The 15,771-nt window shown below is 42.9% G+C and overlaps 1 protein-coding gene across 1 annotated transcript in view; it reads left to right on the top strand.

Annotated features, from left to right (window-relative positions):
• Rgsl1 (regulator of G protein signaling like 1) overlaps window positions 1-7,039 on the top strand; it is a 56,628-nt gene extending 49,589 nt beyond the window's left edge. The window contains exons 19-22 of the mRNA XM_070034114.1: window positions 1,592-1,701; window positions 3,515-3,616; window positions 5,779-5,876; window positions 6,775-7,039. Of these exons, the coding sequence (XP_069890215.1) occupies window positions 1,592-1,701; window positions 3,515-3,616; window positions 5,779-5,876; window positions 6,775-6,801 (337 nt within the window). The 3' untranslated portion in view covers window positions 6,802-7,039. The remainder of the gene's footprint in view (window positions 1-1,591; window positions 1,702-3,514; window positions 3,617-5,778; window positions 5,877-6,774) is intronic.
• The last annotated feature ends 8,732 nt before the right edge of the window (window positions 7,040-15,771 follow it).

Here is a 15,771-nt window from a genome sequence, read left to right as displayed (position 1 = left end):
TATCGGTGTGAGCCACAGGCACTAAGTCTAATTCTTATTTTTAAGTTCCAAAAATAGTATTTTTTAAATCCAGAATTAAATATACACAAAATCTTTGATCAAGACAAGTAATTAGCCTTTTGAATCTTCATTGCTATCTAGCACTTCATTCTAGTGCTTCTAACCAGGACTAAATACAAACTCATCCTGAGACCGTTGAAGGATCAGATATTTTTAGAAAATATATGTATCTCCTGGCTTGATTGAAAGCTCAGCTCCCTCCTTATGAATTTTGGAAGATCCGAGTTCTTTCAAGGAGGTTTCAAATCCCTGATTCTGGGGTAGTTGGTTCTTTTCTTGCTTTCTCATTCTTGCTTACATTGTACAACCCACATTAGTGGGTATTATCCCCAGTGAAGAAATTATCTCCACCAAAGATCAAACAAGAGATCATCTCCAACAACCCTCTGAGGTGGGTTGAGCACTGTATTGTATCTCTGCTTTCCACAAGGACAATGAGGTTCAGAGGAGCTAAGGGACTTGCCTAGGATCACTTAGTAAGAGGTAAATCCAGATCTCCTAGTCACTTGCCACTGCTACTAATAATGCAAGTGTGACATACTGGAAGTTCCAAGAGGGAAAGAAACTGTTCAGCAACTGGAATGGGAGAAACCAACAGTAATAGAATACTCTGCCCCTTGAAGAGGGGGGCATGGTAGCAAGTCCACCAAAGCCAAGGGAGCATAAAAAATAAATCTAGTCTTATCAAGAACTGACCAAAGTTGCAGGGGGGGGGGAATGGGGAGGGGTCCAATCCCAGAGCTGGCTGAAGGCAGACATAACAAGGAGCTAGGGAAACAGGGAGGAAGCAATGGCAAATGTGGTGAGGGCTTTTGAGAGCAAGAGTTCATGGGCCATGAGTCTGAGGAACCTGGGTGCATTCCAGGAATATGGTAGTCAGGCTCTCAGGAAGGAGCAGGTAGAAACCAGTCAGACACTGTCTACACGAGGGGATGCTGGAAAGAGACATTTGATGCCTGCACTGGGGGGCACTAGTCAGGAGATTTTTCTTTTTTTCTTTTTTGTCAGTCATGGGGCTTGAACTCTGGGCGTGAGCGCTGTTCCTCAGCTCTTCAGTTCAAGGCGAGCGCTCTCCCACTTGAGCCACAGCGCCACTTCTGGTTTTCTGGTGGTTTATCGGTGATAAGTGTCTCACGGACTTTCCTCCTGGGCTAGCTTTGAACCGCAATCCTCAGATCTCAGCCTCCTGAGTAGCTAGGATTACAGGCGTGAGCCACCGGTGCCTGGCTAGTTATGAGATTATTATACTCTGATGCACAAATGAGCACCCAGAGATTAAATGGCAGCCTAAGCTTTGGCACAGCAAGTTTTACACAGGCTCTATCCACTGGTGGTTCCAGAAGAAAGCCTTGCCCACAGGCCAAGCCCTCACTTGAGCCAGGTCTGCACAAAGAAGAAAGCCCAGAAGAAGGGCCTCTGACAGGTAGCCCTCAAAGGTCAGCCTCATCTCCCTTTCTCTGTTGGACACCTACACTGTGAGGACTGGTCCCACCCAGGTCTCCTCTGTGATCAGAAGCCATTCTTCCCACAGGTTTTGTTCCTGGAAGGCAGTCTGTTCTTACTTGCACTACGTAGGGAAGGTGCACAGGGAGAGAAAAATTCTTCCCAAAACTATATACAAGAGCCCTGTCTGGAATGCAGGTAAGCTCCACAATGACTCATGTTCCTATTCTCTAGCCACTGAGACATGGGATGAGAGATAATGAATTCTATGACCTTCTGGGGTTCTGGGAGTGTTTGCTGGCCCAGTGGGCATCTCCTTAGTGTGACCCTTAGAGAAACTAGACTGTTTACCCATGAACTTCTTCCTGATTCACATCACGGTGGTGACCACAGCTATTTGTTTTTTGGGGGTTTTTTTTGGGTCCGGTTGTGGGGCCTAAACTCTGGGCCTGGGCGCTGTCCCTCAACTCTTCAGCTCAAGGCTAGCGCTCTACCACTTGAGCCCCAGTGCCACTTCCGGCTTTTTTCTTTTTGCTTATGTGGTGCTGAGGAATCGAACCCAGGGCCTCAGGCATGCAAGGCAAGCGCTCTACCACTGAGCCACCTTCCCAGCCCCAACCACAGCTATTTGTGAACTTCATTAAAGTCTACTATCTCAGAAGTAAAGATGTGGCTCAAGAGGTAGAGTGCTAGCCTTGAGCAGAAAAGCCAAGTGAGAGTATGAGGCTCTGCCCGAGTTCAGCCTCCAGTACCGGCATAAAAGAAAATAAATAAATAGACTCTACCATCCGAAAAGAGCCAATTTGATACAGAGATATGTGGGAAAATTTAAAAGCTAAATACATGATATAGCTTTAATGTAATATATATATATATATATATACATAGATAATCATACTTCTATATGTACATTTTATGAAAGCATAGAAATAAGCTTAGAGATAAAATATAAATAGGGTTATAGCTGAGTGATTATGAAGGATTTATATATCTGTATTGTATAATATATGTATATTTATGTGTATATGATATGTGTATATAAGTATGTGATGTATGTGTATGATGTGTGTAGATGACATATGTATGCGCACACACATTATATTTTCTTGACACAAATCCATACTTGAGCTGAAGGAAGTTTCATAAAGGAGAAGGGGTGGACAGGGCAGTGCCTGACCAAGACAAGGAATGTTAAAGACAGCAACTGACGGCCCTTGGATAGGGCCAAGCATGCTCCTTATCAAGCTCAAACCCGCTTTCTTGTCGTGTCTGTACACCCAGATGGCTACCTCTGTTCTCACACCAGCTGTCACATGCATGCATCCCACTTTCCGCTAAGAATGCAGAAGTGCCCTGGAGACCCAAATCCATGCAAACAGGAAACAAGGCTGGCTGGCTAGACATCCTGACTTCTATCCCTACATTCCTGGCTGAAGTGCCCAATAATACACGAACACTACTCAGTATCCTTGTTTATTCGCCTTAGCAGCAGCTAAACACCAACAACTGCTTTAGAACTTAGGGCCAAATATCCCTGTGAGTGAGCGGTCTTATTTAGAATGGGGACAAGGACAGTGAATGAAGAACAAATTGTAAGAAACAAAGGAGAGGCAGGTAGGCAGGGCAAGCAAACAGTATTCAGGTAGACTAGTGACGCCCCTTAGTGGGAGCTAAAGGTGCTTCCAGCCTTTGGTTTACGTCCTATGCTGATCTCCAAGGAAGTCATTTCCCAAATTCTCTTCTGGTTTCAAGAAGAGGAGAAGGCGGGTGGCAAGAATGCCCTAAATTAAGAGGTCAGGGTCCCAGGTCTGCAGAGTCTCAGCTTGAACTGCGGGGTCTTGAGCAATACTTCACACTCTCAGTCCCAGACCACTGAACCCAGGCGCAAGGTTTGGATCTAGATATCATTCTCTCATGTACATCCTGGAATCTGAGGATGTACGACATGTAGTGCTTACGTGGGAAGGTCGATTCTGTCAGCTGTTCTTAATGAGCTCCCTTCCTTCCCCAGGTGATCATGCTCACGCTGTCTTAAGGTTCTCCTTAATCAGAGGTCTTGAGTGGATACGGCCTCAGCAGCCACAGCGGGATGGAATAAGTTCCACTCAAAACTGTGAGTTGCAACCCCACAGTCAGACAGTGACTCAAGGCCAGATTGGCCAGTCTGTTTAGGAGATCTGCCCCCCAAATGGGAAGTGACTTGCTCGAGGTCACACAGCTCGTGAGTGGCAGACATCAGTGACAAGTGGTTCTCCTGGTCTCCCCAGGGTTCTGTGGGCTCTGGGTACAGGTCTTATCTGCACACTCATGCGATTCTTTTGGTGGTAGTTGAGCTGGAATTCAAATCCTTGTGCTTACTAGGCAGGTGCTCTACCACTGCGCCATGCCTCTAGCCCATCTTCTGGATTCTTTCTGGCCCCTTGAAGGTACCATTAGTCTTGTTTAAAACTTAATTTTATTGTAAAGATGAGGTACAGAGAGGTTACAGTTACATGAGTAAGGTAATGAGTACATTTCTTGTTGAACATTGTTCACCTCACCTTTGTTTTTCTCCTACTATCCCTTCCCTTCTCCCCATTAGTCTTACACTGTGTTTACTACTCTGCCCATTTCAGGTGTGATGTGCCATCTTTAATGACCGTTGTAGCATCCCAATAGTTGCTTCCCCCCCCATAAGGCTTGAATAGTGCCTCTATTCTGCTTTTTGGAGGCTTCTGCTGCTTAGTTTCTCACCTCCCAGACATTTTCTTCTCTAGCTTCAACTTCAAGGAATCAATTTCTCATCCAACAGCACTAACTGTGCCTTCGATTTCACTTTTGGTCTCTCCCAATAAACCTTTACTTTCCATTCCAATTACTAGCTTTGACCTGGGGAGGAAGACAGGGGTACTGCTTTGCTGTTTCTCATAGGCATGGAATGCCAGCTTGTAGGAACCACCTACAATGCACATCTTGTCTTGCACCCTGATGGAGGAGGTCTCTATGAAGCAAGACCCCTGGCCCATGAACCCAGGCAGCCTGAAGGTCTTGTGATTCTGGTGTCTACCTCCTACTTCCTTGCTTTTACTTCCAGGGTCTATATATATGGGCCTCATATCCTTTATATCCAGATTGTCTTGGGAACAAAACGATATTGCTGCATACAAGTTGTGTTTCTAAATATAAACAAGTGGTACAACAACTTGACATTTATTTTCCCAACCCTTTCCTGGAGGGGAAATCTCTTCTGGATTAATTCTCCCACACAGCTCTTCCAACAAACTCTGTATTATGATCTCTAATTCTGTCACTTTATATTTCTCTTTAGCTTCCTCTAACAACTTCACCCAACCAAAAGCTAGACCATCTAGCATGCAGCTGAATCCTGTCCCAGGATAGGCATGAGACAGAAAGTCCTCCTCCTGAAAGCTGCTATGTTCAAGCATCCAGTGAGAGATGAGATAAATTTTCCAGAGTCCTCACTTCAAGTCCTGACACTCCTACATGTAGAATCAAGTTGGCCTGCTGCCTCTAGAGTCAGGGTAGTTAGGAAAGGATTGTTCAGTGTCCTCCAATGGGGCCATGTACTTTTAAGAAGTTGAAACCCTGGCTGTACCTTCCAATAGACCTGTATTGCTGGAGGAAGAGTATTCCAAATGACTCTTTTTGTTTCCCAACTTCCCACAAATTCCAGCTCTAACAGCAAGAAGCATAAGGTGGAAAAGGTGGAGCCATTGTGCTTGGTAGAACACTGGTAGAAAAATCCAGGAATCGTTCCAGCCTGCCAAACTCTGATTGAGCCTATCTCACTTCTGCACAAGCATCAAGGTGAAACGATGCTAACTAAGTTAGGGCTCTGGGAAGGTCTGCAGGGGCCATGGCAACCACAGCTGAGTACCACCAAAAGGTTGCTTGAAGGTTCGCATTATAGATAGCAGCCTCTGTGAATGGCAGGCTGGGTTTCCTTACTAGCTCTTCCACCTGCTCAGACCTGCTTCGAGACTTGTCCTTCCCACAAGAACTTATTACTGCCCCCGACATTATTTGCCTGTGGTGGTACCTGGGAAACAAACCAGGAAAGCCTGGATCGCTCTGCCTTGAAAAGACAATGCATAACTTCAGAAGTCTTAAGCTCTTGGGCAAGAAGGTGATACTAAGTCCATGGGAAACTCTGTTCTGAAGGAAGGGTATTAAGTTTGGCCATTGTTATCTCTAAAGGAAAAAACAACCTGGCAATAGTGGGATTCTAGTTATTTCATTGCTATGGTGATAATTTGATATCCTTTTTTTTCCTAGACAAAACTCAACCCATATCAAAAAAGAGAATAAGTAATCAAGTCAACGGAAGCAAACCATCTCTAGGAAGCCACCCAACATTGACAGAACCTTTGCCGGTAAGAATAATACACCCTGGCACCAATTCCCCTGGAAAGATCAAGGAAGGGAATGGGGTAACAGTCAGATACAGCAGGACAAACTATGTTGAATAAGATGTGGCTGAGAGCAAGGGCATCTCTGCTGTTCCATGCATCTCTGCTTTTCCCAACCCTGAGATATATCAGAGATAGTCTCTTCAGTGTGCTAAAAGAGACTGTTATAAAATAATGATCTAATGTGGTGAAAATGGAATAGAAAATATGACTTAGATGAGAATCCAGTTGGCATTAACAGAGTGACAAACAGCTACCTAGGGCTTTGCCCTTCATAGACATAAGCTGTATACTTTGATTGAGTAGATTCCACATTGTTTCTCTTTCTACCTTCAGTATTGAACATAGTAGCATGCAGATATCAGTTGCCCATACATATGGATTAAGTGTCGGAATAAATGGATTGTGATAGGTACTGCAAATACAGAAAAGAAAATAGGATGTGAAGTTTATACTGACATATTACTAGAAAATAATAAAACACTGTGACCAGATCAAGAGAAAAAATACATTTTCTTGATGTAAATGTGTGTGTGTGTGTGTGTGTGTGTGTGTGTGTGTGTGTGTGTGCACGCACATGCACGTGTGTTCACGTGTGCTCATGATGGGGCTTAACTCAGGGCTTGGGCATTGTCCTTAGCTTTTTTAGTCAAGGCTGGCACTCTACCACTTGAACCACAGTTCCATTCTTGGCTTTAGTGGGTTGATTGGAGCTCAGTGTCTCTCAGACTTACCTGCCCAGTCTGGCTTTGAACCGTGATCCTCAGATCTCAGTCTCCTGAACAGATAAGTTTACAGTCTTGGTGGAACTTTTGAATAGTCTAGTAAATATGAACTTTAAGAGCTGTCTGTTTTGTTTTAGGAAGTTCATAGAATCCGTGCAGAATAAAGAATAAAGCATCACCGAGAGAGTCAAAGAAAGCTGAGAGATCTACTTCCATCATTAGACCAACCTTTTCCAATGAGTTCATGGGAGTGACATGAAGTCTCGCCTTTTGCCAGAAGTATGAAGACATCTATTCCTCATAAGGGTCTCCCACTGACTGGAGTATTGTCCCTAGAGAAAGGGGGACAGCTGTATGCACAGCCCTTCAGGGTGCTAGTTCTCACCTCTGCCACTCAACCAGAGCTGCAAGTCATTAGCTAAAATAAAGGGTTTCCATACTCATTACTGTGGGCCTGTCATCCTCTGCTTAAGGAAAGGGATACAGGGAAAAGCGTATGTTGCTCCCCAGAGGGTTTTCAGGCTCATTTCTAGTGCAAAAGATGAGTGGACATTAATATTTGCTGTCTGGGATGGAGAGCCAATCCCATCATGTGAATGTGAGTCTTTCCCTGACCCAGAGTTCAAAGTAGGAGGCCCTGCTGCTATTCTTTAAGACCTCAAGGTTTTCCATAAGGCAAAATGGTTTTAATTCCTATCTCTGTTCCTGAGTAATTTTATAATTACTATCAAATTTCTTACCCTTACAAAGTCCTTAGCACCCTTACATGTGAAATCACAGTTGGCAGACACCTTCTAGAGTTGTTGGGTTGAGGTAATGTAGGTCATGTGCACAGTACAGGGCCAGGCACATAGTTGGAGGTTGGGGCAATGGTTGCTGTGTCTCTTTCCATCTTTTCCCTAAGCTTCCCAGAACACTAGGAAGTAGTTGACCCAATGCATTTCCTCCCAAACACTACATCGTTGTGGGGTGGGGCTAGAATGGTCAGCATATCACAAATCTGGTCTTTTGGAGAATTTTTTGTTTTGTTTTGTTTTGTTTTTGTCGGTTATGGGGCTTGAACTCTGGGCCTGGGTGCTGTCCCTCAGCTCTTCAGCTCAAGTCTAGCACTCTACCACTTGAGCTACAGTGCCACTTCTGGTTTTCTAGTGGTTCATTGGCAATATGAGTCTCATGGCTAGCTTTGAACTGCAATCCTCAGATCTCAGCCTCCTGAGTAGCTAGGATTACAGGCGTGAGCCACTGGCACCCAGCTTTTTGGAAGATTTTCATGATATGTGTTTACAATTAATATTGAACAAACAAGACTTCTGCTTCTCTAAGTACTTACTCATCCTGAGCTCTAATAGACACTTTGAAAATAACAGCCTTCCATTGAATATATAGCAGGAAGAGAAACCAGAAACCTCATTCTTCAGGTAAGGTAATGAAGGGAAGAAAAAGGTCAGATGTCACCCAAGACTTAGAAAACTGGCATGCAGCTTTAAGATCTGTGATTCTTCATGGTGCCAGGCTGAGATTCTATTCTGAAAGCTATTTCATATAAATGTCAGAGGGAAATCAGGGATCCTTAACTGGTGCTTTTTCCTTGGGAATTGTGATTGTGCCAGGATGTGGGTTTAGGGTGGCAGGAGTGAGAACAGACAAAAAAGACTGGAGAGTTATAGACTTGCTAGACTCCGTGAGTAAAAATACAGACATCTCCATTAGTAGATGAGTAGGGAAAGATGTTAATAGCAGAAATAGAGCCTTGAGGGGCAATCAGGCAAAGGCCCCTCCCCTAGAGGTTCTTTACCCTTCACCATGGCTTTGAGCAGTCCAGTACGCAGGCCTCTAGACATCATATCACTGTGTCCTTGAGCAGTCTCCCATGTGGGCTCCTGGACATCACATCATGGCTCATTTCCCCTTGGAAGACTTGCAATGTGAACAGCAGACTGATTGGACCCAAGAGGTATGTGCTGGAATGGGCACCCCCGGTCAGAGGGGCTAAAGGAGCATAGAGAGTTTGGGCAGGCCATGTGGAGCCTCTGATTGGGTCTGGGGACTGTTATGGCCTATAGACTGTCCAATGATTTTGAGGGTCGTGTAATTCTCTACTAGAGACACCTTACTCACCCCTGCACAAAACACCCCAGGTGGTATCCTAACAAGCTCTGCTTATCTTTTTCTTCAGTAAATATTTGCATTTTACTTCTCTTTCTCTCTCCATGGAAGTAATTCTTAGAGATACATGTACCCCATCTAGGCATTTCAATTTTTCAGTAACAAGGCAGTAAGTGGGAGTAATAGTGTACACTTATAATTCTAGCACTCAGGAGGCTGAGGCAAGATGGCCAGCGTTTGAGACCAGCCCGAGCTATATAGCTCAGGTGGCTACACAATCAGTGGGAGACACAATTAAGATAATAAGTAACTATGCGGGGGTAGGGGGAGGAAATACCATCAATTTTCATCAACATGGATTAGCTTGGAAGACATTATAGTGAATGAAATGTCAGGCACTGAGAGACCATCATGTGATTTCATGTGGAGGCTGTCTCAGAGAAGTAAGCCGTAGCCTGCCTCTGAAGACTCATGCCTGTAATCCTTGCTAATCAGGAGACAGAGATCTGAGGATTTCAGATAGAACCCAATCCACCAGGAAAGTCTATGAGACACTTATCTTCAATTAACCAGCAAAACACCCAGAAATGGAGTGGAGCTCAAGTGATAGAGTATCAGCCTTGAGCCTAAAAGCTAAGGGACAACACCAAGGCCCTGAGTTCAGGCCTCAGTACTAGCACGAAGGAAGAGAAGAATGGGGGGTGGAGGGAGAGGAGAAGAGAGAGAGGAGAAGGAGAAGGAGAAAAAGAAGCAATAGAATATTGGTTGCCAGGGGTCTGAAAAGGGGTGTGGGTAGAGAGAGAATGGTTGGCAGTACATTGGTACTCAAATAGGATAGAATAAATAAACTTTAATATTGTATAGCACAGTAGGTATGTATGGTCAACATGTTAATTATACATACATTTTTAACCATGTATGTATGCATACGTGTGTGTGCACATGTGTGCTCATGTGCTGATACCAAGGCTTGAACTCAGGTCCTGAATGCCATTCCTTAGCTTTTTTTGCTCAATACTGGCACTCTGCTACTTTGGAATGTTTCAAAGAAATGAATGGTTGAAGCAATGGGTACCTGATCTGATCACAAACACATTGTAGATATGTATGGAAACATCACACTGTACCCAACAAATACGTGCAGTTATCAGTTAAAAAGCAAAACAAATACAACATTTCACCTAAATGTGATTTTCTTTCTGATAAGCAATGAGTAATATTTTAGATAAGTATTCCAAATGTTGCATGAGGGAGATTTGTACTGAGAACAGTATTTGTTGCTCACTTGAAATTCAGTTTAGCCGATATTTGGTCTTACAACCCTCCAAAAAAATGGGATATGCCTTGGGATTTGGATACTCAGCACTGGAACAGGGAACAAGATGAGTCCTAGCAAGACTGAAGGGAGGCATCTACTTTAATGGCGGGCAGGGTGAGGGCGGGGAGCAGAGGTAGCCTTCCTCCAACCCTGTCCTCTACAGCCCTGTTCTGGATTTCCTGAGAATGCAGGGGAGCTGCGTTTCTACAAGTTAGTGAAGACAATGCCCAAAGGGACACAGAAAGGAGCAGGGGGATGGGAAATCACAAATTATCTGGGCAACTTGAGGAAGAGCCAGAAAGCTCCATGTAAAACTAGAATCTCCAATTAGGAGATTCTGATCTGATCCGACAGGAGTCAGTCTATTTGGGCATTTGATGTTACCATCTTTAAAACCTAAGAGCAGTTGTTTCTGAAAGGCGTTCTGATTCTGCCTCTAGCTACTGTTCATGCTGAAAACAGAGATGATGAGGAAGGAGAGAAGCCGCAGGAGGACATGAGAGGATCTCAACAGCAAACGGATGACATTCTCAATTTAGGGTGTCCTGTGGTTGGTTAGTACAGGAACCATTTAAAAGGCACAAGTGTGGTTGTATAGAGTCGTGGAGGAGAGAGAGATCACAGAGGGGCTTCAAGACCAGCCTGAGACCCTGGAAATAGAATGCCTAGTAACTGATGTAAGATGGAAAGAATTGTAAGATTCCTTTTAGGACTTCTTTCCTGGTACTTTCATAGCCCTGGAAATGCCTGAAAAGAAGAAAGTGGAGAAATAAATATCCAGACCTTATCTTTCTTCTCCAGCTGACGTCCTGCTAAGACTTTACCTTGGCTCAACTCACTTCTCAGCCCAAGAGTGAGGAGGCTCATTGATGCGACCCATCTGTCCTGGGGACAGAGATCAGGATGGAGAGGGTGGGGACACAATCAGTCCACACTAGAGTCATAGATGCTCCCCATCGGCCATCCCTGAACTGAGGTGGGAAGGAAGGATTGCAATCTGACAGGTCTCAGGATCAGGGGATGGGGGAGAGTAGGAGGTGTTAGGAGACAGTTGAGACTGCAGAAGCTCACCAATGTCTGGATGTGAAGAGGGAGCCCAGCAGGTTTCCAGAACCACACTGCTTTAGTAAGTCTTACATAAATGAGGGAACAGTAGTGCAGGATGATCATAGGATTACACAGTATAATCACTAGCATTTATTGACTACTTCTTATATGCAAGACAATTACTAACACTTTGCATGTATCATCTTATTTAATCTGTCTACTAAGCCTCAGAAGTATACAATATTATTTATATTCTTGTGAGTAAGAAGATCAATTTAACAAGCATCTGGAAGTTCACAGTCGATAGGAAACTGCAGATCTGGGATCAGACCCCCTAAAAACCTATCTCCAAAGTCCCCACTATTAACCATGACTCTGACTTTCTATAAGTAACTGTGAACTGTAGCTCTTCTAACCTGCTTACACATTGGAATCCATGGGGGGTTTTGTTGGCTTTGTCTTCATTTTTAAGAACAGTTTCAAGTTCACAGTGAAAGGAAGAGGAAGTACAAAGCACACATAGACTCCTTGTCTCCATGCAGGCATCGACTCCTCCCTGTCAACACCTTGTGCCAGTGTGGTGCCTCTGATATGGTCTCTCACAGCAATTGCCACCCAAAGTCCACAGGTTTTACCAAAGGTCACTCTGGGCATTGTAAATTCTATGGGTTCTGACAAATGTATAAGGACAAATATCTGACATGATAGAGTCATAGAGAATCATTTCACAGCCCTGAAGCTCCTGCTGCTCCACCTATTCATCTTTCCTTTTACTCCCAACCTCTGGCAACCACACCTCTCTTTATTGTCTTCCTAGTCTTGCTATTCCTTGCAGTCACACAACTGGAACTCTACAGTACATATATAATGTTTTCAGGTTGCTTTCTTTCACATACTAATATGCATTTAAGATTTCCCTGATGTCTTTTCTCATGTCTCCCATGTCTCAGTGCTAAATATTTTGTGTCTGAATGTATAAATTTGTAATCCATTCATATACTAAAGAACATCTTAATTACTTGCATGTTTCTGCAATCATGAATTAAACTTCTATGAATATCCATGTTCAGGTTTTTGGCTAGACGGAAGTTTTCAGTTCCTTTGGGTAAATGCCAAATAGTGTGATTGTTGGATCATACGTTAAAATGTGTCTAGTTTTCTTAGAAACTACCAAATTGTCTTCCAAAGTGACTGCACCATTTTTGCCTTACTACTGGCAATGAATAAGAGTGCCTGTCAATCCACATCTTCACCAGCATTGGGTGCTACCAGAGTTTAGATTTTGGCCATTCTGATAGGTGTGCATTGGTGTCATTGATGTTTTAATTTGCAGTTCCCTGAATATTTTTATATGCTTTTTTTCTATCTGTAAATCTTGTTTCTCCTTCTCCCTCCCTCCCTCCCCCTTCCCCTCTCTCCCCCTCCCTCTCGCTCTCCCTCTCTCTCTCATATGCTTTTTTCTATCTGTAGATCTTGTTTCTCCCCCGCCCTCCCTCCCCCTCCCTCTCTCTCTCTCCTCTCTCTCCATGCCTGGGTTTGAACTCAGGGTCTCATGCTCCCATAGGCGTTTTTACTCACAGGTGCCTCTATCATTTGAGCCATACTTTCAGTCTGACATTTTGTTGGTAATTGGAGATGGAATTTCACAAACTTTTCTACCCCCTCCCCCCAACTTGAAACCACAACCCTCACATGTCAGCCTCCAGAGTAACTAGGATTACAAGCACAAGCCACTATTTGTATATCTTAAGAAGTGTTCAGTCCTTTCATCCATTTCTTAATCAAATTTGTCACTTTTTGTTGCTGAGTTTTTAGAGTTTATTTGCATGTTTTGGAATAAAAATACTTTATCAATATGTGTTTTTGGAAAATATTCTTCCAAACTATGGCTTGTATTTTCATTCTTTGAGTATATAGAATTCTACATGTCCAGGGTATTTTCTCTTTCAAAATATTAATTTCTTACTGGCAAGCTCATAGTTTTCTTTTTTAATTTTTTTTATTGTAAAGATGTTCTACAGAGGGGTTACAGTTACATGACTAAGTCACTGAATACATTTCTTTTCAAAGCTCATAGTTTTCTTTCCTCAGCTCTACTCAGTCTACTAAAGAGTCTATTCAAAGCATTCATAATTTTTTTTACATTTTCGAGGTACTAGAATTTGAACTCATTGGCTCTCTTTTGCTAAGCAGATGCTCTACCACATAAGCTATGCCTTCAGTCCTGTTACACAATGTCTCTCTGCTTACATTACCCTATTGGGTAATGTACAATGTATCATCTACTTTTTCCTTTGGAAGTCCTTACTGCAGTCATAATTTTAAAAAATTCTTCCAATATCCTTGTAATATGTGGCTTTATTTCTGATGTTTCTCTGTATTCACGCTGTGTTTCCTGCTTTTAGTTGTTTCTTGTTAAATATTGAACCTCATCTACTGGGTAAAAGAAAAATTGGTACATAGATCTTTAATAATGTGGCCCTAAGGTGCTGGAAGAGGAAAAATCAGTGCTCCTGTGATGAAATTTTTAATACTTTTTTATTGTAAAGATAGTATACAGAGGGGTTACAGTTACATGAGTAAGGTAATGAGTACATTTCCTATCGAGCATTGTTACCTCCTCCTGTTTTTCCCCTACCATCCCTTCCCTGTGATGAAATATTTGGCTTTCAGTGAGCTTATTCTCCTAAACTGTGAGCTTTGTAAGTAATTTTAGTCAGTCTGTCGTTGTTGAGATTTTCACCCCCTTAGTAGAAGAGGATGATTTGCAGAACCATAGTTGAGTATTTTCTTTCTACCAGGTTGTTTCATCTCTGACCAAACTTTGGTGTGTTGGGCTCTAGTAAATATAGTTTGTTCTCTTGAGGGCAGGTCTTTTTTAAGAACAAATGATGCTGACACATTTCAAAACAATTGTTTTTCCTCTTCCCCATGAGATCCTGATATTTTTCTCTGTGATCTTTCTTGTTAGAGCCGTAGATCTCCAGGAGGAAATTTCAGTAAGTATGGAGTGTTTCCTCCATATTTTTATCCCTAGATTTCCCCACAGACTCCCAGCAACTTGTCGATTTCAATACTTGTTCCCATGAAAGTGAGCTTTTCCCCCTTGTAAGTGGTGATTTTCTGTATCTGCCTGCCTGTCTTTCTACTCCGGAGAGCAACCATTTTCCCTATGACCCCTCTACTATCCAAGGATTTAAGAAAAGTCATTGAGGATGGAGCTAGTGGCTTTTAAGCTTCTTATATGGCAGGTCAGATACTGGACTTCCAGTATCTGGAAGTATCTGGAGCCTGGGGCTCACCTAAAGTTCTGGCCCCATTGGCATGGAATGAATACAAATGATCCTGACATGCAGCCTGGGTGAACTACCAATGTGCATCACAGACATGCCATTGTTGGAGGAGAAAAGTGGGCACTGAAAGTGAACACAGAGGACTTTGCCCTTTGTGGCTCTAGTCAGCCTTTTCCAGATAGATTATTAAAAGAAATTGTAGATAAGGACAGGAGCTTTGACCTGATTTGCCCTGCAGGGTTTCTCTGGTGTTCAGATACCAAGGATGGGGAAATACTATTCTGTTGACTCAGGCATTGCCCTTCACCTTCTGGAGAACTGAGTGGCTGAGGATTTAACACCTCGGAATCCTAAGCCTTCTGCCTTGTGTGAGTCACTCCCCTTGGGTCTCTGTTGAAACAGCTAAATAAATTCTACCTGATTATCTTATTGTACAAAATACATATGATAAAAAAGCCACCTATCTAATATTCCCAGAGAAGAGAGAATTTTCAAGAAACGGAAAGTGAAATTACCTGGGTTTACATTTATCTTTGTTTAGAATTCATCCTTTTGTGGTTATCAAACCCATTCAAGATTCTTGTATCAAATTTAACAGGTCAATCTTAGTGACTAATGTAGTATTGTTATGGTTTTAAATGCTTCAAAGAAGCAAATGTTATTTACATCTAATCCCATTTATAGTTTTCAGCAGCCTCAAAAAGAAATCCAATTACCTGTTTCCTTCCCCACTTCCTTCTCTGTGCTGGCAGCTACCATCTCTTGTTCTTAGTCTAAATGTACAGATCAAAAGGTAACTGGTTTGCTGTGCTGATTCTGGGGCTTGAACTCAGGGCTTAGGCCCTGTACCCAAGCTGCTTTTGCTCAAGACTAGCGCTCTGCCACTTGATCCACAGCACCACTTCCAGCTTTTTTGGTAATTTATTAGAGATAAGAGTCTCACAGACTTTCCTGCTCAGCTGGCTTGGAAGCACAATCCTCAGATCTTAGCTTCCTGAGTAGCTATGATTACAGGCATGAGCTACAAGTGCCCCACTCAAAAGACAAGTTTTAATATATGCAAATGAGCCAGGCATAGGTAATTCTAGCTACACAGAAGGCTGAGACCTGAAGATCAAGGCTCAGTCTTAAGTAGAAAAGTCCTTGAGACTGAATTAGTTATCAAAATGCTAAACTAGGAGCATGGCTCAAGTAATAGAGCACCAACCAGGAGAAAGAAAACCAGATGGGAAGAGGAGGCACTGCCATAAAGTATGAAAATGAAAAACACAGATGACGAAGATCGTACTATCCTTTTCTTTTTCCTTTAATATTTCTGTTTCTGCTGGTAAGAGAAAAACAGTCATAAACATTCCAGGTGGTAGGCTTAG

Source organism: Dipodomys merriami, unplaced genomic scaffold (genome assembly GCF_024711535.1).
Source record: "Dipodomys merriami isolate MVZ:Mamm:240054 unplaced genomic scaffold, mDipMer1.0.p SCAF_24, whole genome shotgun sequence".
Classification (NCBI taxonomy): domain Eukaryota; kingdom Metazoa; phylum Chordata; class Mammalia; order Rodentia; family Heteromyidae; genus Dipodomys; species Dipodomys merriami.
This window is presented reverse-complemented; position numbering and strand designations above follow the sequence as displayed.